This window comes from Rattus norvegicus, chromosome 2 (genome assembly GCF_021556685.1).
Source record: "Rattus norvegicus strain SHRSP/BbbUtx chromosome 2, alternate assembly SHRSP_T2T, whole genome shotgun sequence".
NCBI classification, from domain to species: domain Eukaryota; kingdom Metazoa; phylum Chordata; class Mammalia; order Rodentia; family Muridae; genus Rattus; species Rattus norvegicus.
Genome location: NC_141535.1, coordinates 204,121,377 through 204,145,936, shown reverse-complemented (window position 1 = coordinate 204,145,936; position 24,560 = coordinate 204,121,377). Strand labels below are relative to the sequence as shown.

The 24,560-nt window shown below is 36.7% G+C and overlaps 1 protein-coding gene and 1 non-coding gene across 4 annotated transcripts in view; one reads left to right on the top strand and one right to left on the bottom strand.

Moving 5' to 3' along the window:
• Window positions 1-5,032: 5,032 nt before the first annotated feature.
• The window catches only part of Col11a1 (collagen type XI alpha 1 chain), a 195,308-nt gene continuing 175,780 nt past the window's right edge, over window positions 5,033-24,560 (bottom strand). The window contains 10 exon segments of one of the 3 annotated variants that reach the window (NM_013117.1): window positions 5,033-7,085; window positions 8,556-8,789; window positions 10,560-10,628; window positions 12,031-12,143; window positions 17,233-17,482; window positions 18,819-18,872; window positions 18,966-19,001; window positions 19,101-19,154; window positions 19,629-19,736; window positions 20,567-20,620. In NM_013117.1, coding sequence (NP_037249.1) covers window positions 6,939-7,085; window positions 8,556-8,789; window positions 10,560-10,628; window positions 12,031-12,143; window positions 17,233-17,482; window positions 18,819-18,872; window positions 18,966-19,001; window positions 19,101-19,154; window positions 19,629-19,736; window positions 20,567-20,620 — 1,119 coding nt within the window. In that variant the 3' untranslated portion in view covers window positions 5,033-6,938. 3 annotated transcript variants of the gene reach the window in all.
• Trnal-aag14 (transfer RNA leucine (anticodon AAG) 14) lies at window positions 22,820-22,892 on the top strand. Its single transcript has one exon. It is a non-coding gene; the product is annotated as a tRNA-Leu (tRNA).

Genomic DNA, 24,560 nt, shown 5'->3' with positions numbered 1-24,560 from the left:
ATCCAGCTATACCTCTCTTGGGCATATACCCAAAAGATGCCCCAACATATAAAAAAGACACGTGCTCCACTTATTTATAATAGCCAGAAGCTGGAAAGAACCCAGATGCCCTTCAACAGAGGAATGGATACAGAAAATGTGGTACATCTACACAATGGAATATTATTCAGCTATCAAAAACAATGACTTTATGAAATTCGTAGGCAAATGGTTGGAACTGGAAAATATCATCCTGAGTGAGGTAACGCAATCACAGAAAAACACACATGGTATGCACTCATTGATAAGTGGCTATTAGCCCAAATGCTTGAATCACCCTAAATGCCTAGAACAAATGAAACTCAAGACGGATGATCAAAATGTGAATGCTTCACTCCTTCTTTAAAAGGGGAACAAGAATACCCTTGGCAGGGAATAGAGAGGCAAAGATTAAAACAGACACAGAAGGAACACCCATTCAGAGCCTGCCCCACATGTGGCCCATGCATATACAGTCATCCAATTAGACAAGATGGATGAAGCAAAGAAGTGCAGGCTGACAGGAGCCGGATGTAGATCTCTCCTGAGAGACAGAGCCAGAATACAGCAAACACAGAGGCGAATGCCAGCAGCAAACCACTGAACTGAGAATAGGACCCCCGTTGAAGGAATCAGAGAAAGAACCGGAAGAGCTTGAAGGGGCTCGAGACCCCATAGGTACAACAATGCCAAGCAACCAGAGCTTCCAGGGACTAAGCCACTACCTAAAGACTAAACATGAACTGACCCTGGACTCTGACCTCATAGGTAGCAATAAATATCCTAGTAAGAGCACCAGTGGAAGGGGAAGCCCTAGGTCCTGCTAAGACTGAACCCCCAGTGAACTAGATTGTTGGGGGGAGGGCGGCAAGGGGGGGAGGATGGGGAGGGGAACACCCATGAAGAAGAGGAGGGGGAGGGATTAGGGGGATGTTTGCCTGGAAACCGGGAAAGGGAATAACACTCGAAATGTATAGAAGAAATACTCAAGTTAATAAAAAAAAAAAAAAACTACCTCAGCATCCTTATATCGTTTTGCCAATCTTCCTTATATTTATTGTAGAGGTAGCCATAGGGAAGATGTTCAATTAGGGGTTATTCATCTGGCAATTATATAATAATTTCACAGGGTACAATATAACTATTAGGCATTCAGTAAATTACAAATATATTGATGCTTTAATCTTAATATAGAGATGGTTTACTAAACAATCTTACTACCAACTATATCATGAAGAGTAGAGGATTTAGTGACAGAGTTTTAACATAGTAGGCCTATGACTTTGCATGTACTGAGAGTGAAGAAATCCATGGTTATAGAGAAATGGACAGCAGAAATTCCTTTGTGAAAAATTGGGGTAAATCTTATGTGCACATAGAGACAAAATTTAATAGAGTTTACCAACATTTTACAAACAATACTAATAGATTCAAATGTGAAAACGTAATGTAAAATAAAATCATTTCTAAGCTATTAATTATTCAACACTTTATTTTCATGTGTAAGTTGAATAAATGTAGGCTTCCATAAGTGTATTTTGACAGATGTCCATGGAAGTCACTGGCATATAGCCAAGAATAACAAAAAACTCAGGATAGCAAAAACTATTCTCAACAATAAACAAACTTCTGGGGGAATCACTATCCCTGAACTCAAGCAGTATTACAGACCAACAGTGAGTTTTAAAAAATGTATTATATTGGTACAGAGACAGGCAGGTAGATCAGTGGAATAAACTGAAGACCCAGAAATGAACCCACACACTTATGGTCACTTGGTCTTTGACAAAGGAGATAAAACCATCCAGTGGAAAAAAAGACATCATTTTCAACAAATCACCATTTGGTTCAACTGGTGATCTGCATATAGAAGAATGAAAATCAATCCATTCTTATCACCCTGTACAACATTTAAGTACAAGTGGATCAAGGACCTCCACATCAAACCAGATATACACTCAAACTAATAGAAGAGAAAGTGGGGGAAGAGTCTTGAACACATGGACACTAATAGACAAATGGGACATCATAAGATTTCAAAGCTTCTGTAAGGCAAAGGAAACTGTCATTAGAACAAAACAGCAACCAATAGATTGGAAAAAGATCTGTACCAATCCTATATCTGATAGAGGGCTAATATCCAATATATACAAAGAACACAAGAAGTTAGACTCCAGAGAGTCAAATAACTCTATCCAAAAATGGGGTACACAGCTAAGCAAAGAATTCTCAACTGATGAATGTCAAATGGATGAGAAGCATCTAAAGAAGGGTTCAAGATCAAAGTCGTCAGGTAAATGCAAATCAAAACAATCCTGAGATTCTACTTCACACCAGTCAGAATGGCTAAGATAATAACTCAGTTGACAACAGATGCTGGCAAGGATGTGGAGAAAGAGGAACACTCCTTCATTGTCGGTGGGATAGCAAGCTGGTACAACCACTCTGAAAATCAGTCTTCAGGTTCCTCAGAAAATTGGACATAGTACTACCTGAGGACCCAGCTATACCTCTCCTGGGCATATACCCAAAAGGTGCTCCAACATAAAAGAAGGACACATGCTTAGTTTATAACAGCTTCATTATAGTAGCCAGAAACTGGACAGAACCCAGATGTCCCTCAACAGAGGAATGGATACAGAAAATGTAGTACATTTACACAATGGGGTACTATTCAGTTTTTAAAAACAATGACTTCATGAAATTCTTAGGCAAATGTATGAAATTAGAAAATATACTGAGTGAGGTAACACAATCACAAAAACAACCACACATGGTATGCATTCACTGATGAGTAGATATTAGTTCAAATGCTCAGATTACCTAAGATACAATCCATAGATCACATGAAGCTCAAGAAAAAGGAGGACCAAAGTTTGGATGCTTCAGTCCTTCTTAGAAGGGGGAACAAACATATTTACAGGAGGAGATATGGAAACAAAGCTGGGAGCAGAGCCTGAAGTAAAGGCCATCCAGAGGCTGCCCCACCTGGGGATCCAGCCCATTTACAGCCACCAAACCCAGACAATATTTCTGATGCCAAGAGGTGCATGCTGACAGGAAGCTGATATAACTGTCTCCTGGGAGACTCTGCCAGAGCATGACAAATACAGAGACAATCTCTCACAGCTAACCTTTGAACTAAGAACTGGGTTTCCAATGGAGGAGTTAGAGAAAGGATTAAAGGTGTTGAAGGGGTTTGCAACCTCATAAGAACAGCAATACCAACCCACCAGAGCTCCCAGGGACTAAATCACCATCCAGAGAGTACACATGGACAGACCCATGGTTCCAGCTGCATATGTAGCAGAGGGTGGCATCATTGGGATGAGAGATCATTGGTCCTGACAAGGCTTGATGCCCCAGTATAGAGGAAAGTTAGGCTGGGGAGGCAGGAAGGGGTGGGTGGGTATAAGGGGTAACACCATCATATAAAGAGGAGGGGGAATAGAATAGTGGTTTGTGAACAGGAATCCAGAAAAGGGGAAACATTTGAAATGTAAATAAAAAATACCCAATAAAAAAAGTCATCTTGCAAACTGGTACAACCATTCTGGAAATCAGTCTGGAGGATCCTCAGAAAATTGGACATTGAACTGCCTGAGGATCCAGCTATACCTCTCTTGGGCATATACCCAAAAGATGCCCCAACATATAAAAAAGACACGTGCTCCACTATGTTCATTGCAGCCTTATTTATAATAGCCAGAAGCTGGAAAGAACCCAGATGCCCTTCAACAGAGGAATGGATACAGAAAATGTGGTACATCTACACAATGGAATATTACTCAGCTATCAAAAACAACGACTTTATGAAATTCGTAGGCAAATGGTTGGAACTGGAAAACATCATCCTGAGTGAGCTAACCCAATCACAGAAAGACATACATGGTATGCACTCATTGATAAGTGGCTATTAGCCCAAATGCTTGAATTACCCTAGATGCCTAGAACAAATGAAACTCAAGACGGATGATCAAAATGTGAATGCTTCACTCCTTCTTTAAAAGGGGAACAAGAATACCCTTGGCAGGGAAGAGAGAGGCAAAGATTAAAACAGAGACTGAAGGAACATCCATTCAGAGCCTGCCCCACATGTGGCCCATACATATACAGCAACCCAATTAGACAAGATGGATGAAGCAAAGAAGTGCAGACTGACAGGAGCCGGATGTAGATTGCTCCTGAAAGACACAGCCAGAATACAGCAAATACAGAGGCGAATGCAAGCAGCAAACCACTGAACTGAGAATAGGAACCCCGTTGAAGGAATAAGAGAAAGAACTGGAAGAGCTTGAAGGGGCTCGAGACCCCATATGTACAACAATGCCAAGCAACCAGAGCTTCCAGGGACTAAGCCACTACCTAAAGACTATACATGGACTGACCCTGGACTCTGACCTCATAGGTAGCAATGAATATCCTAGTAAGAGCACCAGTGGAAGGGGAAGCCCTGGGTCCTGCTAAGACTGAACCCCCAGTGAACTAGACTGGTGGGGGGAGGGCGGCAATGGGGGGAGGGTCGGGAGGGGAACACCCATAAGGAAGGGGAGGGGGGAGGGGGATGTTTGCCCGGATACCGGGAAAGGGAATAACACTCGAAATGTATATAAGAAATACTCAAGTTAATAAAAAAAAAGTCATCTTCCCAAAATTTCTGACATTTTGTGATGGTTTCCATTAAAAGAAGTATAATAAAATGTTTATTCACTCAAAACAATCCTTTTCAAGTTATTTTGTTTACTTTGGGCTTATAATTTAAGAATGAAAATTATTCCAAAAATTCCTTGTACTATCATGTGACCCATTCTTTGTGCAAGATCGAAAAAGCATCTGTACTTTTAATTCCAATAACTTTGTTTTCTTCCAATGTCATCTAATTAATGTGCTCTTAATTTTCCTGGTTTTATTTATTGTCCAGATGAAATCATCCAAGGAAAGAGAGAAAAATTCTCATGTCAGATAAAAGATCATGTCCATAAAAAAATGAACAAAGTGTGTCTGCATTTATTATCTTAGCTATCAAATTTATTTCATTAAAAAGACAACTACTTTGGCATAAGTTAATATACAACATATTCTTTCTTTAATGCATGTAATTTAACTGTTCTATGAAAACTTTCTTCCTAAACTAACATTATCTCATTATGATTTAAGGAATTAATAATTTGCTGGGAAATATTTTTAGTTTTGAAGTCATGAACCTGTATGAGACTTTGTAAAATATTTACCTGTAAAGGCCATTTTGAAATGCTAAATATAAGTTATCATTTTTTTGGAAATGTATGCCATCATCAACTATATTTGAGAACTTATCTTTGAAGGTTAACATGCAAGGGTTATAGATTTTTCTTCTGGATGGTCAAGTGTGACAATCAAAAGTCTTTTTGTAGATAAGAGTGAATTGCAACCTGCTTAAGAAAGAAAATGACCAATCCAGGTAGACAAGACTTGATTTATTGATAAAATTCATATCTCCTTCCTCCAAAGGACATTTACAAACTTGGTTTCAGAAATAAAGAAATTCCGAATTACAAATGTTCACTTTTAAATGTCAAGATTACAGATTATGTTCTTTGAGATAAATTATCAGTTGATAAATGTTCCAGTGGTATCTGGTATCAATTAATTTAACACTTCATATAAGAAATTATAATAAAACATTTATTTTCAAGTCTTACATATATTACTTAAAATAGATACAAAATTCAGTTGGTGATTTTAAAATTTTATTGCTACTCCAAGGTATGTTAAAGAAAAATACCTTAGTGGAAAAAAAGAGAGGAATTGATTGTCTTGAGCAAATATGACTTTTGAAACAGTCCACCCTATGTATTTAGCTACTAGGTTGGTCAGATGTTGAAAATAATTACTTTAAAATAAAGGAACTGTATTCATTGGGCAAGTAAAATAATATTTTGGACTATGCCACTTGTATCAGATTTTAAAAGTCCATTGTTAAAAACCTAACATTGCACAAATTCATAAACAATTGCTTATTTTCCATCTTTAATATCAGTTTGCATTACTGAAGCACACTGAAGGCAATGAAAGATTAGGTAGAGAAATAATTGTACAAAAACTTAATTCCTGGGTGGATGTTAAAAACAGTTTCTCATACATACTTTCCTGTCCAAAAATATAAATTTTCTTGTTTTCCATATATACAAGTATTTGGTGAAGTCTGGGTTCTGAGAAGAAAATTTTCGAGGTATAGCACTTAATTAATTTTTAAAATGCGTGACATTTCTTGCTGAAACTCAAAAAGTTACTCTTAGCAGAACAGGGATGATGGGCGTGTCTGGGTTTGACCACTGTGAAATTCGTCAATGACATCAAATAACTGAACTCTTCAACATCAACACATACAAAGGCATTTTATTATCAATCAAAGAAAGGCAATTAGAGTCTGCAGAAATACAACTTGAGATTTTGTATCACAATATTTATTGTCATCACAGTTGCACAACTGTCACAAAATTCGAGATAGGTGGGATTCAGAGTCACGTGCAAGTTTTGGAAATGGACACAGGGAAGACAGTGTAGAACTGTACATAAAATAATTACAATTTATTAAAGACACTTTTACTATATCTTTGATGGATGGGAATGAGCACCATTTTTTTTTACGAATATATATTTTCTCTCTTTTTGTTTTCTACAGCACCAACAAAATCCAAATAGGAAAAGGAGAGATGAGGGTTGAGAATCAAGAATGAGCCCTGTTGCCATCTCAGCCACTACCTTACATGGTTATGACTACCAGAACTTCTTTCCTTGGACTGTGCCTCCGTCAGGCATCAGTGATTCCTAAACAGGTTTCCTATACCGTCCTTATTCAAAACTTGCATGTGGCATAAAATGGATTGGCGGCACCAAGGTATTTTTTCTGTTGGTTTCATATGGTCTTCATCCTAATCTTAGCCAAGAAAGCAAGCTGGACCAACTTCAAATCCAAACTTCTGATTCTGATCACCAAAATCATTGATCATTACATCAATGATGGGTACTTGATCAATTTTCGGAGTATTGATCTCAATCACTGTCTTTTCATAGCCTTTTCGGGACTGTAAAGTTAAGCAGAAATTAAAAGTTGTTTTATTACTTAATATTATTAAAATACATGTTATTTCCTTAGTTAATTTTCTGATCTGAGCTATAAAAGTGAGAGAGAAGAGATCACCGATAACTTGGTAAAAAAATTTTTTTTAAATCAATGATGTCACATGAAGATTTAAACTTTGTTGACAATTAGACTTTGCTGTATGATTCAATTGCTTGATTATGCATGTTTAAAAAGAATCTGAGTGAAAACATATAACTCAGTATGAAATGTATCTACTGAGTCATACATAAATAAATTCTTACTAATTTAAGTTTAAAGGTACAAAAACAAAATTAAATTATTTTAGGAGAAATCAGAATAACACTGTCCATGTGTGATGAGACACTGAGCTGCGTGATGAGAGTTCTGACAGAATTTCCTCTGGTTCTCCTAAGCAAGGGTTTATTCTTGGAATTTGCTTCTGTGCCCCTCCCAAGTGTAGTACACATGAGTGGGTTTGCTTTTGATTACACAATGTTGCTTGCTTTTGCTATTCAAAAGGTATTTTCAAGCAGGCCCCATCTTTGAATTTCTATTCTGCTTGAGCTCATGTATTCTTTACTTCTTCAGAACATAAGTTGTCTGATGCTCTAATTAAAGTTGGCTCTTGCATGAGACCTTAGCCCACCTAATGGACCTTCTAGGTTCCATTCTTCCAGGTGCACACCACCAGTTTTGATGGCAAAAGCGTAGGAATTCAGATCAGCTAGTTAAAAGTAAAATATTTCTACTGTGGTTAATTTTATAACCACAACAATGCAATACACTGGGGAGTTTTCTAGATCTTTTCCTGACTCACTTTTTCCCCTCTTCTTCTTTTTTCTTGTACCAAAACTCAGATTGCTAAAATAATGGACTTTGTTGTTTGTAACTGACATCACTTGGGCCATTAACTCTAAACAAAGGCAATTGCTATTATATGAAATTCCCACATGTTAAAAAAATTTTAGAGAATAAATGAAATTCCAGGGGAAAATATGCAATTGCTCAAAAGCTTGTATGATGTTTCTTTCAAAAGGCAAACAAAAAAGGTCTATGAATAATACAATACAATTCCTTTGTCATTTTTAAACTCTTAGATTCAGGGGTTGGTTAGTATACTGTTTTTATTTTATTTTAATTTGAATGACTTGTTAATATTTTTCAAGCATCAGATGCATACATAACAACATATGGTCTAATGTTACCTTCTGCTAGATCTTCAAAACTAGATATTTAGGACTGTATTTCAGGGTATCATGTGTCCATGTGTCTAGGTGGTTTCTAATATGTTGTATCTTAAATTTTAATATGTCAGTGCTGAGCACTAAGTCTTCCTAATAACTGATACCCACTTTAAGAAACACATCTGGATTTGCACCTTAACCAAGCAGCCCACACTGCTTCTCAAGCCCGAACTCCTGGAAAGAAAGCAGACTGAGACTAGACTCACCGCACAGCCGTCATACAAAGCTTTGATGTGTGGGTTGTTCTCGTAGGACATTTCCTCATCATTAGATCCCAGAAACCGAAGTGCTTTGTCATAACTTCCTGATAAGACGTCATACCAAGCAGTTGACTGGTGGCAATTGTAGGTGAAGTTTTGTCTGGCAGAGGCAGTCAGGAGCTTCAGGAATGTCATTTGTACCATATTGATGGAATTGCCTTCCACATCTAAATAGGAAAGCTGGCAGAAAAGAGTAATGAGGCATATCAGGACTGTTCTTCCTTTTCAATTACTCTTATTTTTTTACAGTTCTTCATTCTTGGGATAGTTAAATACTGGCTGTGAATAACACTGCCAGGTCTTGGTGATCCTAAAGGGAATACTATCATTTTATAAAGAAATGTGGCAAGAGTCAAAAAAGTCAGATAGGGGCTTTGCCCCCAGCACTGGGACTCCCCACACACCTCAGTTATTAAAATACTGCTCAGATTTTAAACTACTTTACTTTATCTTCCTGCCTTTTTTCTAACAAGTAAATACTGTAAGAGAGCAAATGTTCTGCTTCCAAGAGATATTTAAGTATAGTTGTAAATTTTTAAATGGTAAGATAGTAATTATTTTCTTGAAAAAAAAAGAAGACTCTTGCCACAAAGTAAACAGTGGATGGTTTTTATATGGTTTGATTCTTCAGAAATCTTGCAATCTATCTACTTTACATGAATTTTTAACACTGTCCTAGTCTTCTACAATGTTTTGACTTCTTAGCATAGATGGGAATTTGTCCATTTTCAGGTAAAGCATAGGTTCTATTTTTAAATCAACATCATCAAGCATAGCACCCCAGAAAACTTTAGTCAACGTATGTATCAATCACGATCTTGTTCTTACAGAGTAAAGTGTTCTGAGTTGCAAATTATTAAGGTATAGGCATCTTCAACTATTTTGACAGGAATGGAGTAATCTGTGTTCCAGAAAGTATGTAGTACATGATTTAAATAAAGTATTCAGATTGAGTTCATGAAAATCTGTAATCTCTGTATTATTTTTAATGGAGTTTACTTAATCTTACTAATTAACAAATTGCAATGATGATTTTTGTGAGGTTGAAATGTATTTTAGATGTGCATTACACAAAGTAAAATAAATTAAAATAAAATTAACCTACACTTCTATATATGTTTACTACCACTGAAATAGATGAAAAAGCATCACATATATCCAGTATATGACTAAAAATATTTAAGTCAGGTGGAAAGCTTCATTAGAAGTCATTGCTGAATATCGATGCGTGTGTATAAGTAAGGGGATTAAATATATAATTTATTAGTTGTGGAAAGTAATGCCACTTAAAATATTAAATAAGTGAATAATTACCAGGATTATTGGGAAATAGTGAGAAATTCCTAATTAGCTAAAAAAATCATTTTAACAGCCTTTAATATAATTTAATTAGGGCTTTAATCTTACTTTATTTCTAGCAAACTATTACATGGAATTGGTCACTGCATTGAAATATTTAAGTAAAATGGGCTTCACACAAAAAACGAGCTGTCAATTGTTTATTATATTCAGCTGTCAATTGTTTATTATATTCATGAAACCGAGGAGGGAAAACTTGCACATTCTTCAGGTTCTCGTTGAATTAGGAACAAAGAGCAATTGTGTTTCAAGGAGACAGAAATTAAAATAGATGGAGTTAGAGATACTAGGTAGATGATGTATTTTGACTCTCGCTACTTTTATTAAAAAAAAACCCTGTTTTATGATGCTAAGCCGCATCTTTCATTTGATTATACTTTCTTTTTCATAAATCCTTTCAGTTACTTTGATTCAATGCTTTAAGCTTTAAGGTATTACTGATGTCTAAGACCTGAAGGCTGGGAACTATGGAAGCATGCGAAACTCTTCATGGCATTACTTATGTATTTGATTCAGCTTCTGAGGACACTTGGTTGGAGCTTCACCTAAGGAGTTTAAGAGATTTTGTTGGATATGGAGGCAGCAACATACCAGTTTTCCTCTCTTAAATTCACTGTACCAACTTCCTGGTTTCTCCTTCGGCCAAGATGAAAGTCTTACCTGTTGGGAGAGAATAGAAAAACATTTTAAAAATGGATAAAATTATGAATATCATTGTCTGCATGCTTATCAGAAAATTTGGTATGATTAGAAGGCCAACAAGTGTTCTGAATCGTATGGGTCCTATATTGCATAAAACGATATATGAACAACCTTCAAGCTAGATCCTGTGAATGTCATGGATGAAGACTGAGTTATTATTGCCTTCCTGATAGATTTTCTAGCCAAAAGCACAGAAAAGGGAGAAACTAACTCAAAAAGCACATTACAGGCTATAAGAGAGCAGAAAGAAGTCATGTAAATTTACATGACTTCTTTCAAGGAAATATGCTTGTCTCATCCAGCTTAAATCATAGACTTCTCAAGAATTAAGAACAACTATACCAAACAAGCAGAGCTCCCAGTGACTAAACCACCATCCAGAGTACACATGGACAGACCCAGGGCTCCAGCTGCATATGGAGCAGAGGACGGCCTTTTTGGGCACCAAAGGGAGGAGAAGCCCTTGGCCCTGCCAAGGCTTGATGCCCAGTGTAAGAAAATGTCAGGATGGGAAGACAGGAAGGCAGGAAGGTAGGAAGGAGTGGGTGGATGAGTGGGGGAACACTCTCATAGAAGAAGGGTGAGGGTGATGGGATGAGGGGTTATAAATGGGAAATTGGGAAAAGGGATAACATTTGAAATGTAAGTAAATGATGGTCATATATAATTATATATGACTTTCTAAACATTGTTAGCTGACATATTTGAAGTAGTTTCTATCCCTCTGTCTGCCACACTGCTTGATACGAAAGGTAAGGTTTAATAACTGAATAGAGTAAATAGATATTTTCCTACTTATATAATATCAGACAATGTCATTATGTGAGTTGAATACGGTTCTTTACACGGAAGATCGGCCAGTGTCTCTAGAGATAAACCTCAATATCCAAATACCGTGAAGCGAGAATCAGGGAATTTGTTTGGCGAGATCAAATATTCAAAATATTTGTAAAGTTGGCATGTGTTCATTTTAAAAAGAGATTAATAGTTTATAAAATGTTCCACTTTCAACATAATATGCAGCTGCGAGTTCTATCATGTGATAATGGGCAGAGAATAGCTTATGTTCTCTAAGATTTGAGATTCAGCCGTGCTGTGTCATGGAAAGCCATAGAATTTTTGAGAGCAAGCAGGTGCCTAAAGAATACATCTGGGTAACAACATGAAGGAAAGAAGTACGTGTGAACCAGGAGCACCAGCTTGGTGCCTTATTCATGTTTATGCAAATGAAATATTCTAATTACCCTGTAAGAAAAGCAGATAAATGAAAATACGACAGTAAAATTTTCCTGTTTAGTTCAATATTGCAAAAACATGACAGGAAGTGTCAACATTCACTGCCAAATAGATTGGTACTTACTCCCTCAGATTTTTTGTCTGGATAGATGCACGTCTCACCACCAGCTGTGAAATTACAGTAAACTTTGAAGGAATCACCTGAGCAGCCTTGGTTAGGATCAATCCAATATTCACCTAGAAGTTAAAAAAAAAACCCTTCATGTACAAAGCAAACGGTATCAAAATGAAACACATTAGATATTAAATTTCATGCACTGTTTTTGTCATATATCAGTGTATATTTGAATAGAGTTACTTTATGTTTCTTTTGCTTAAAATCTTTGTAAATAATCTAAATAACCACTCTGGAATAATCTCCTTAGTTCTTAGCATTCCAGTCATACTTTGGTTGCCACTTAACTGTAACCCTCTCACTTATGAGCTTTCCATTTACCCATACAGAATAAGCTCCATCCAAATAAGGATAGGGTGGACTAGAGCCCGAGTCCCACATATATCACTACATCTTAGTAAGCTCAGAGCTGAATTCAACATTTTTCCATGTGTAACAAAACAGGGTGATTGGTATGTTGCCTCAGGGGCTATAACATTTAATAACAAAACTTCTTATAATAAACTCAATTTTTTTGAATGGTATCCTAAGATGAACTGCTTTCTGCTAGTAAAGCCATTGCTGAAATGTTATAGAAGAAATTTGGTTATGTTAATGACTAATATTTGGTATTTTGTGAGTGGAGATAGTAAATAATGAGAATAATATAAAGTTATTCTTTAAATAATAATGAATTTTTACTCAGGGTTATTAGAAGATAAATTGCATATGGGACAATTCCTTCACTCTTTCTTTTCCTGCCATACATAAGTTTCTACTTCATTTCAAATATTAATTCAAATTACAGCAATTCACTGATTATGAACTTAAATTTTCTGCATGTAAAGCGTTTACCATTGCTCATAATATGTGTGCACTTGCATCTGCACATGTGTGTGAAATTGAATGGAAGGCAATGGTCAATGTTTGGTGTTCTTTCTATCTCTGCATCTTTTGTTTTGAGACAGAGTCTCTTAGTGTAACTGGAGCTCATCCATTCAAACAGACGAGTTGGCTGGTGAGCTCTTGGGATCCTTTGAACTCCTCTGGCAAAATTGGGATTATAGATGTGTGCATCCATAACCAGCTTTGTGGGAGAGCTGGGGATCAAAACTCATGTCTTCATGCTATGCAAAAGTCCTACTCATTGAGCCATTTCTCCAGTCCCATTTAAATCTTAAAAAGCTCAAGTTCATTTAGTATTGGGAAATTAAAATATACAGTATCATCTAATTCTTTAACATCTAATACTGCATATAATCAGGAGAAATTCTTTAAATTTCAATGTCTTCTATATATTTCGTGTAAATTGAATATCTTATGTAACAAAAATATTCTCATTTTTTATCAATACCTTCACAATAGCTTCTTAGAAAAACCATATAAATAAATAAAAATAATCTACAATTTTGGCACTCACACCATCTTTATTATTTTGTATGTTCTAGGAATTTATAGTTTTATACACTATAAAAAATAAATTTGTATCAATTATCTCAAATAAGAGTGCCCTTAAATATCCTTCAGAATGAAATATTAATAGACAAATTCTTAAGATACAATTGTTCGGTAAAGTGGTACAGCATCAGGGATGGAGAGGAGGCTCAGCGCTTAAGAGCACTCACTAATAAATGGATATTAGCCACAAAAAAGTACAGAACACCCAAGATACAATCCACAGAACTCCAGAAGGTTAACAAGCCTGAGGGCCCAAGTAACTACTCTTCAATCCCACATTGGAGAGAGAAAAAAGCAATCACAAGAGTGGTAGGGAGGGAGGAACCTGGGAGGGAAGGGGGAGGAGAAGAGGGGAAATTGATCAGCTATTGAGTTGGGGGGGACACAGGACTGAAGCCCTGAGGGCCAACAGAAAGAACAGAAACAGAAAACCTCAGGAGGCTGGAGGAGGGGGGAACTTCAGAATGTACCAGAGACCTGAGAGGTGAGAGACACTCAGGACTCAATGCCCTACAGGCAGCAGAGGTAACTTGTAGAGCCCACCTCCTCCAGAAAGACAGGGCATCAAGTAAAGGATAAGGTTGCCATTCCACAGCCAAAACACTCTGACCCATACTTGTTTCTGTCTGAATGAAATTCAGGGACAAAAAAGAAGAGTCTGAGGAAAACGAGGTCTAGCAACAAGCCCAAATTGGGATCCAGCTCAAGGAGAGGATCCAAGACCTGACACTGTTGCTGAGGCTATGGTGTGCTATCATGACTGCCCTCCAAAAGACCAAACAAGCATCTGAAGGAATCAGATATAGATATTAACAACCAATCAATTGACAGAAGCTGCTGACCACTGTGGTTGAATTAGGGAAAAGCTGGAAGAAGCTGAGGAAGAGGCCAATCTTGTACAAGGACTAGCAGTCTCAACCAACCTGTCCCTCCCCAAGGTTTCTCAGACACTGGGCCACCAACCAGACAGCATACACCAGCTGATATGAGGCCCCAGCACATATACAGTAGAGAACTGTCTGGTCTGAACTCAGTCAGGAAAGATGCACCTAACCGTCAAGAGACTGGAGGTTCCAAGAAGGGGGGATATCTGGTGTGGTGTGGGGTGTGATGTGGTGTGGGGACATCCTTGTGGAGATGCGGGGGAGGAGTTTTGGAATGTGGAACAGTCAGTGGATGAACTGGTAAGGGGAGAAAAATCTTGACAGTAAAAAAAGATTAAACGAAATTAAAAAAAAAGTTCTTCTGGGTGGTTTGATTCTCAGAACCTGTCTGGAGGCACACAACTATAATTGTATGGGTTTTTTTTTTGTTCTTTTTCTTTTTGCCTCCATGGCACCATGTATGCATGTTACACACACACACACACACACACACACACACACACACACACAGAGAGAGAGAGAGAGAGAGAGAGAGATACACACAGAGACAGAGACAGAGACAGAGAGGTGGTGAGACAGAGAGACAGACAGGCAAATTATCCAAGCACATATAAAAAACACTAAAAGCGTTAGAAGGTTAAGGAGGGTTCCATACACCATAAACACCATGTTCGATATGTTTCTAATTTATTCCACACTTAGCTAAGACTATTTTAATTGTAAATTTGGTATCATCATCTTTTTTTCTGTAGAATAGTCAATCAGTTCCTTACCCAGAATTATTGACAAGGTTTTCTGTTTTGTTAATTTACTACACATCACTCTGCAGGCTGTTCATGACTGCTTACTCTCAGTGAGCTATGTTTTGGTTTTACACAAACATCAGGATCTGGCTTCATCATAATTTTGCAAATGTTCCCCACACTTTCCTGGAATAATCTTTTGATTATTATCATGGCTAATGATCTCTTTGTTATTTCAGAAGAAATATAACTATCAAAATTAATGACATTATTTTGATCAGAATCAACCCTTTCTCTTATTGTATAAATTCATATTATTTTTGTAACACATAAAATATGCAATCTTGGGTTTTCCTATTCATATAATTAGAGGACTGTCTTTAGGCTGTTATTTTTGTATTAAACTATGAGGACCTGTATGTAGAACCAATGTTCATAAATATATAACAAATATGATAATCTCAATTAATTAGTAATGTAAAAATTTAGCCAAGTGGGTTTCTATGTTCCGATTATTGGAAAGTGCATTCCATAGGGTGTTCATCCTTTTTCATTTCAGCTCTTCTGCATCATACGTGGTTTGTAATTCAATGCATGTTCTTATCTTTTACACCTGGTGATCGGTTTTGCCTGATTAAATCATTTATAGAGTTCTGCAGTGTATAACTCACATGACATAGTCATACTCATTTATATTCATTTAAGTGTCATATGAACCCAACAGGAGTCTATTGATTGGCAAGTATTTTAAACTTTGGAGTAGGAAGAGTGATTTTCTAGCATATGGTAAGCTAAATGGCACTATCTCATTGCTTGCATGATGCCAGTTACACATTAAAATCTCCTTATAAGTCACTGAGCTAAATGTATCTTTTGACATAAATACTGACTTAACAATCAGAGCTTCACATTGCTGCAGGATCTCATTACTGTTTGCTCATGTTAATAGACTATGTTTAAGATAATAACATTTTTGTGATGCCTTTATTTTATAGTGCTACTTGTGAGTTATGTTTGACTTTTCTAGAAGTACTGAGTTACATATAAATGAATCATAGCATTAATTTAAAATCAATCATACAAAACAATAATGGCCTGGGAGTAAAGGAGAGAGAGAGGCATACTTCAGAATAAATTAGAAAACTGAGACTTGGATAAGTACTTACTGCTCATTAAATAACTAATTAGATGACTTTACCATCTATGTATCAAACCCGATTCTGGTAATTCCTCAGATAACAAAAAATACAAGGCATTTTGAGGCTACAGGCACAGTAAAGTATGATTACTATTAAGTGAGCTGGTTCTATTTATTTTTGGTATGTGTGCATCAAAGGAAAAGGAAAATGATTTTTTAAAAAAGTTTTAGTTTTATTTTATGTCTATGATTGCCTTGTCTGACTGTGTGTGAGAATAGTGAGTGTGCTGGTGCCTGTGGAGGCCAGAAGTACCAAAAATCCCCGGAAACTGGAACTACAGATAATGTAGCAAATGCTACCAGTGGGTGCTGGTACTGAGCCTAGATCCTATGCACGGGCACCTAGTGTTCTTAACATCCTCCAGCCTGAAAATGAAATTTTTCCCACAAGTCATCATTATTCCTAAATATTCTATTCACTAAACCCACGTATCAAATATTCAACTATTAACCTACTTACTCTTATACATGTTATTAAGATTAATGTACTAAACCATATTAACATACTCATATTAGTTAATATTACCATAATCATTTTAATATAAGACAAGTTATTAAGTCAGCATGTAATAAATGTAGTGATATGAATATTAGTTACATATAATACTATGCTATGAGTATTAACACAAATGTATCTGTGTTAATAATAAGCAACCAAAAATAATCCTATCAAAATTCAATAAAACATGATTTTGTAGAGAAATTTAGAAAGCATTTCTTGGAATGCATGCATAAATATGTTGTTTTTTTCCCCATCTGTAGGGCTAAAAGTAATAGTAATTTGCTTTAGTTTTATTTAGAGACTATATTAACTATATTAACAAGTATTGACAAGTCACTTGGGTAGCCGGGCGGCTTAGAGTATGTGTGTTAGTCATTACTGACATACCATCTGGGAAGTCGGGGTGGCTGAGCTGCAGGTCTTTGCATGTTCGTGCTGGGTTGGTCTGTGTACCCATGGGAAACTTCATGTGTTCAATGTCTTGTTTCAGAGAATTGAGGGAACCAAATATTTCCTCCATGCCATCTGAGTAGTCAAGAATATTATCACCTGCGTCGGCCTGGATGCTTTCAGTGTGTCTTCTTGTTTTCTTCGGTGACAAAATAGGTAATGGCTGTATGACTTCTCCAGGAGGACCCTGCAAGCAAATTGATGTGAGTGTCATTACTTCAGAGATTAAGGTATTCTGTGAGTTTATTTACTAGTAATACTCGTTTTAGAAATTAATTGGCTTAGCTATCCGTTGCTAAATTAATGACATATATGAAAAGATATATTTTTAGAAAAATATGGTAGAGAAATTGAGGCAGGTCTGCAAAGCAGATAATTACTAGTACATTTTCTGTAAATTAACATAGTATGAATTTGGCGACATATTACATAGGTTACTCTCATTTATTCACTAATCTTGATTTGTATACCTATATCCATGATTAGATATAATGTTACAAAGCTTTTAGGTTATCCAAACTTTATTCAATAGTAGCTTATTTTCTGAAGGAGTAAAAAAGTGATCTGCCCCATTAACATATTAAAATATGCATAACTTACATTATTCTATATTACTCTGGAAGTAAATTCCATAAGTTGAATTTAATGATATGTAATCATACAACCACATTAAACAGTTAATTCATATCCTCACTCGTCAAATCATCTTTTGCCTATATATGCACTTACTGTTTCTGACCCTCAGCACAATAACTCAGATTGCAAACTTTCTTACAATTTGGATCGTGGAATATATGATTCGGTAAGCTGAAGTCATTTGGGTAGGCCTAGTGAAGTATCACTGATATTCTTATGACAAGAAAAATAATGTGGTCACGTGGATACAGATCTAGACAAGGTTGGTAATCAAAGAAAAGTGTGTTATGTATAATCTGAGAGGTTTAAAGTAGTTTCTCCTCCTACACCTTTCAGAAGAAACCACACCTGTGACAGTTTGGTCTAGGATTTCCAGCTTCCACAGGGACACTCTGCTTGTATTTTGCCCTATGACTGGACTAAATAAACACACATATAGTGGAGACACTTTAGCTAGGAAAAAAAACAATATCCTCGAAAAACAGAAGACAATTTCTTACATATAGGTCTACAGTTTAATACAAACACTTCAGAAGAATATCATTGCTAATAAAAAATACATATAAATATATTTGTGTGTGTGTTCATTCTGTGAGCATTCATTCCATTAGTTTCATTACATGTGACCCAAGTGTACATAATTACCTCGAAAGTTTAATTAGTTTATTGTAGAATACAATTAAGAAATATTTATAAGTAAGAAATGATACTTTAAAAAACAAATCTTGACATGTAGGTTGATAACCTGAGGAACCGTGTTGGATTTTCCTACAAAATCAGTACTTTAGGCAGAATATTCCTTCCCCTTGTTATAGAAGTCCAGACAAAATATTTCCTGCACCCATATGCCTGTTAAAAAAGTATCGTTCTTGCTAATATACACTTACTGGAGGCCCAGGAGGTCCTGGCATACCACTGTCACCCTTCTGGCCAGTAGGTCCCTGTTAAAAAGAAAACATGACAAGCCATGAAGTGAGAGAAAAATGCCACAGACTTCACTGAAGCACTACTATTCAAAGGAGACAAGCACTTACAGAAGATCCTTTGTTACCCTTCGGACCAGCAGGACCCTAGAAAACACAAAGAAACACACACAGGTAAACACGAGGACAATAGGTTACATTGGCATACTTGCTGTTTACCTCATATTTCCATTGTCTTGTACTTACTGGTAATCCTGGAGGACCAGGAGGACCTATGGGACCAGCAGGACCTGGGATGCCCTATAGGGGGGAAGAGTATCCAATTAGTAAGGATATTAGTTCATTTCCTTTTCATGGTTTGCTACATATATTGCAAAAATCTGAAAATTTATGGACAGTGAATAATTTTTTGTTATGAAATATTGTTCAGTAATCCAAGACTTTTTCCATTCGTTGCAATATATAGCTTTAAGTCACTGCTATGAGGGCTATACAGACATTCATTATGGCATCTCTAAAGCTTTCAAAATAAGACTGGATTATAATGTAGAATCAAGAATAAGTGGTACAAACATCTACATCATTGTGTCTTTTATTATTTTAACTTAAATCATATTTTTAATTTATTAAAATATTTTTAAAGGAGCATAAACTAAAGCAGGTAAGAATATGGGTGCCCTAAAGCCCTCCAGTGATCATCATAAAATCCTGTGTGAATGTGTAACTATACTGTGCTGTCGTAACGACATGGCCAAACCATCTGACTATACTCACCCCATCACCTTTGGCTCCTGGAGAACCTTGAGTCCCAGGAAGTCCTCTGTCACCCTTTTCCCCTTGTTCTCCTGGAGGGCCAATCAATCCAATTAAACCAGGATGTCCCTATACAAATTAAAGAAAAAATAGTAATATATGTTATAGCCATGATGACATTGTAGTCGTGAAACATATTATCAAAGAAATGGAGGGGTTTCGATAAGCCTTGTTCATGAAATCTAGAGTTTAGAACCTCCATATAATTAAGTGGACCATTACTGCTTACAGGAAGAGCAGCCTTTATTAAGAATGGAGTATTACAAATAAAAGAGCTTTCTACAAAAAAAAAATCATTAGTGCTTTGTCTGCAATAAGCTGAAAAAAAATACCCAATAACGTCCAAATGGCGTGTTAGTAAGATAAAAACCAGAGCGCTCATTATTTCAGTAAGCATCTCATTTAATCTGAAGTCTTTCATATTCTTTAGGGACTGTTTAGTCTTTAACAGAGTTCTAGAGATGTAAATGGATTGTTATTCCATTATAGAAATGGCTCATTTTCTTTATGTGGTAAAACACAATATAAAACCTGGGAGAGCGTATTATTATTTCAAAAACATTTCTGATTTAAAACTTTTGCTTTCATGTTTAAAACAGAAAAGTAGTCACTGTTGCTATTCATTCTATTATTGGGGGAGAGTTACTTAGCGTAACCACGTGCTTTCTCCATAAGGTGTCTAAAAGGCATCATTAAGAAATCGCTCTCCTGATGAAACCTTTTTCACAACTATCTGCATACTTTTCCTTCTCTAAAAACATTTGAGAATCTGAAAGTTGTTATCATTTCCTATAATCAGGTAGACAGAAGTATAGTTTGAAATTGCCTTTTAAGTGGCCTTGAGAAAGTTATCACATCTGCTATTCGTGTTCTAGAATCCTAATAAGACGTCCTTTTACCTTTTCACCCTTGGAGCCAGGATCACCTTTGAGACCAGGTAAACCAGGAGGTCCCTGAACAAAAATAAAGAAAATAAATATATTGAGAAAAAGCATTATGGTTTCTATGTGTAATGTCCCACACAAGTCTGTGGGTTTGATTGTGTTCCCATATAGTAGTGATGTTCTAGAAACCTGAGGAACTCTGGGCTCTAGACCGAGTGGTTACACAGAATGATATGGGGGGAGCAAGATAGCTGAGCACTGAAAAGGTAGGACTTCCTCTTTGCCTCCTGCACAGCCTTCATATAAGCACACAGTTCCTCCACCAGGGACAGTAGCTCGTCCCAGTCACTGTCTTCTTTGCCATGCACCTTAGAGCCAAAGTAAGTCCTTCTCTCTTCAAGTTGCTTCTGGCAATTAGTTTGTCCCAGTGTCAGGTAACTGAAACAATGGCTCTGGACTAAAACTTCACATTTGAGTTACAAAGGCAGTTTGTTTTTTGAAATATGAAGTTCAGTCAGTGTTAATAATGATGAGTGTTACGGAATTTGTTGAGATTGTAGAGAAACTCATGGCCTTAAAATGTTATGGAGTTAATGAGGAATTTATGATATTGATAATTTTAATTAGATAAGTATATGCATTTGAGAAGAAAGCATAAACTATCAATTTTAATAATTAAAGTAGAATCAATTTGCAAATTATACATCCAGTCCCTAAGTACTTCATACTTCAATGATAAGCTCTAATTTCAAAGGCTACAATATTTTCAGTAACATTTTAAAAAATAATCTAGAGCTTGTAAAAATCAAATGGTATTTAAAAACCTCAGAAAAGTCATATAAATATGATATTGTTGTGTTTACATAACAACCATATTGGGATAGCTTTGGAATGGCATCTAATCCTGTAGGGAATGAGATGATTCTGTTACATGAACTAGAGGTAACGTCTAACAGTCAGAATTCTGACCTCAATTCTATTTATATTGTCTTGAATATAAACATATTTCACTGTGATTTCCAGAGAGAAAGATGTGTTAAAATATTCAATGATCCAAATATGACTTAATCTTATATTTTCCATATTCACAGCAATATGGATGATGTACTTTGTGTGTCCAGTTAACTTGTTAAAGTACTCACTGGTTTTAGAAGAAATGACCTGGAATTCAAATCTAGAAATTGGACTGATAGTCCAACACTCCTCTAGCATTTCACGGCGAGCTTCTCAGAGTGATCGCGACAACCAAGGATAATGCAATATGTGTTAAAGAACGGCAAGGCAATTTGACAAAGCACTGAAGGTGCGTTTCAAAGGAAGTGCACTGAACTAGATTCCAAACTTTTAAAGATGGGAAAGGCTCCTGAATTGCAAAAAGGAAAGTGAATGAGAACAACATTCATTATAAGAATTGACTGGACAGAATTAAGGAATAAAAAGAAATGTTTAAACTTCTACTTGTGAGCCAGAAATGGTTTTAGCAAATTGTAGTACAGGACTCTGTCAGCAGCAGCTCTATTTTAGAATATATGTTACTTGACGATTTTTTTTCCTTACAAGTTTACTGTGATTCAAATGCTTGCAAACTAAGGACTGGAAAGACCAAGTGGATGCAATTGGCTGGAAGATCAGGCCGAAGGTCAATTCGGTGTCTGGATAACAAAGTCAAGAGCATCAGCATACATCAGTTTAGCTATACATTTGTCTAAGACATAGGTACTGCCTGAGTTTTGGAAAAGGTCAATTTAATATGATTTCTTTTTGGTAACAAAGAAGCAGACATGAGCTTACAAACCTGCAAGGAAAAGGTAAGGACTTTAACTAAAGTCCGTAGATTCGAGCCAATATTACTTTCTTTTTCAATTGCATAAGAATGAGCAAACATAAATTGTACGGTTTTCTGCCCTAGTTAAGTAATTCCAGGTTGTTTTTTGGAGACTTGCACAAAACTTCTTCAACTGCTGAAACTATTTTACGATGGAGACAATGAGACTTTCTCTTTTCTTTTGCTTTCCTTTCCTACCTTTTCTTTTGTGTTCCCTTGGTTTTGTTCCTTTACTCTTCTTTTGTATATTACATCTGGACTGCATTTTCCCCTCCCTCTCCTCTTGCCAATCCCTCTCCCCAATATCCACTCCTCCTCTGTTTCCCTTCAGAAAACCAGGCCTCCTAAGGTTATCTACCAAACAAGGCCTATCACGTTGCAATAAGACTAAGCACCTCTCCTCGTATTAAGTATTACTCAGGTATTAAAAAATAATGTCGGGGTTGGGGATTTAGCTCAGTGGTAGAGCACTTGCCTAAGAAGCGCAAGGCCCTGGGTTCGATCCCCAGCTCCAAAAAAAAGAATCAAAAAAAAATAATGTCATGCAGGAGAGAAGCCCAGAAGCCCAGGAAAAGGAACAGAAGAAATATGCAGCAGTGTGGAGTGGGGAACAGGGCAATCACTAGAAAGTCAACAACAGGCACGTGGGTGGAAGGCTCCCAGGATCCAGTCAGGATGACATTAGGCAAAATGCCCCACAGAAGGAGATGGACCCTGAAGAGACCACGTCCAGTATAGACATGGTGTTAATTGACAGATGGGGCTACCCACCCATCTCAAAGTTTTTAACCCAGAATTGTTCCTGTCCAAAGGCAATGCAGGGACAAAAAATGGACCAGAGCCTAAAGGAAAGGCCATCCAGAGACCAATCCACCTTGGGATTCATCCCACACACAGATACCAAACCTCTACACTATTGATGCCAAGATGTGCTTGCAGACAGGAGCCTGGCATGACTGTCTTTTGAGAGGCTCTGCCAGCACCTGACTGAGACAGATACAGATCCAGCCAAACATTGGGCTGATCTTAGGGACCCCTATGGAAAAGTTAGGGGAAGAACTGAAGGATCTGAAGGGGTTTGCAATCACATAGGAAGAACAATAGTATCAACTAGCCAGACCCCTCAGAGCTCCCAAGTTGTAAGCCATCAACCAGAGAGTATACATGGGCTGGTCCCTGGCCCTTGCCTGCTACTTATGTAGCAGAAGACTGCTTTGTCTGGCCTCAGTGAGAGGGCATCTGCTTTGTCCCCTGGAGGCTTAATGCCCCAGAGAAAGAAGATGCTAGAGGGGTGTGGTAGTAGTGGGTAGTGAGGTAACCCAGAACTAGGAAGACAAACATCAGGTATGTGATCACTTATTAAGTGAATACTAACTGTAAATTAAAAAAGAGCAATCCACAGATCCAGAGAGGCTAAACCAAAAGAGGGCTCAATTAGCCTTTACTTAATTATTCCTCATAAAGTACAATTAAATTATATTTTTCAAATTGAATTTATATTCTAGTGTTAAATTTAAAGAAATGTACTTTTTCCATATTAGTATAGTTTCATTCAATAATTTAACATTCCATACTACAAAACTATGAACTTTATGTATTTAAGATAATATTTTAAGAAAATTGTGACATCATGCTAGCAACTAAATATTATCCATACGGCTTAATCATAGAAACATCTAGATTGATGCCTTTAGGATACACATAAAATATAGGTTTTGTTACAGCTTGAGTTAATGAAAAACCTATACATTTTCTTAACTATTGAAAGGGGAATTGTTCAGAATGCAGAAGTTATCAAGAGAGGGACTGAATGAAGAGATCATTCTTTGACTCACTGAAGCTTTATAAACTACTTTCATGTAACTTCTCTCCTCTTTCTGTATTGACCTCCCTCTACTCTCCTCACATGGAGTCCATATCTGTTACTCTGTTTCCCACTTCATATCATCTGCATAGTGCTAATTCCATCATAAAGTGTGTGTGTGTGTGTGTGTGTGTGTGTGTGTGTGTGTGTGTATGTGTCTGTGTGTGTATGAGTTAGGCCACTTGGAACAAAAAGAACCATAGATTAACAAAATCCCCAGAACCTAGCATTAGCAAACTCTTTTCAAATGGTTTGCCAGAGAAGTGTAAGTGAACTCCTCAAATAATTCAGACTACCGATAATCGAAATTGATGGTCTAC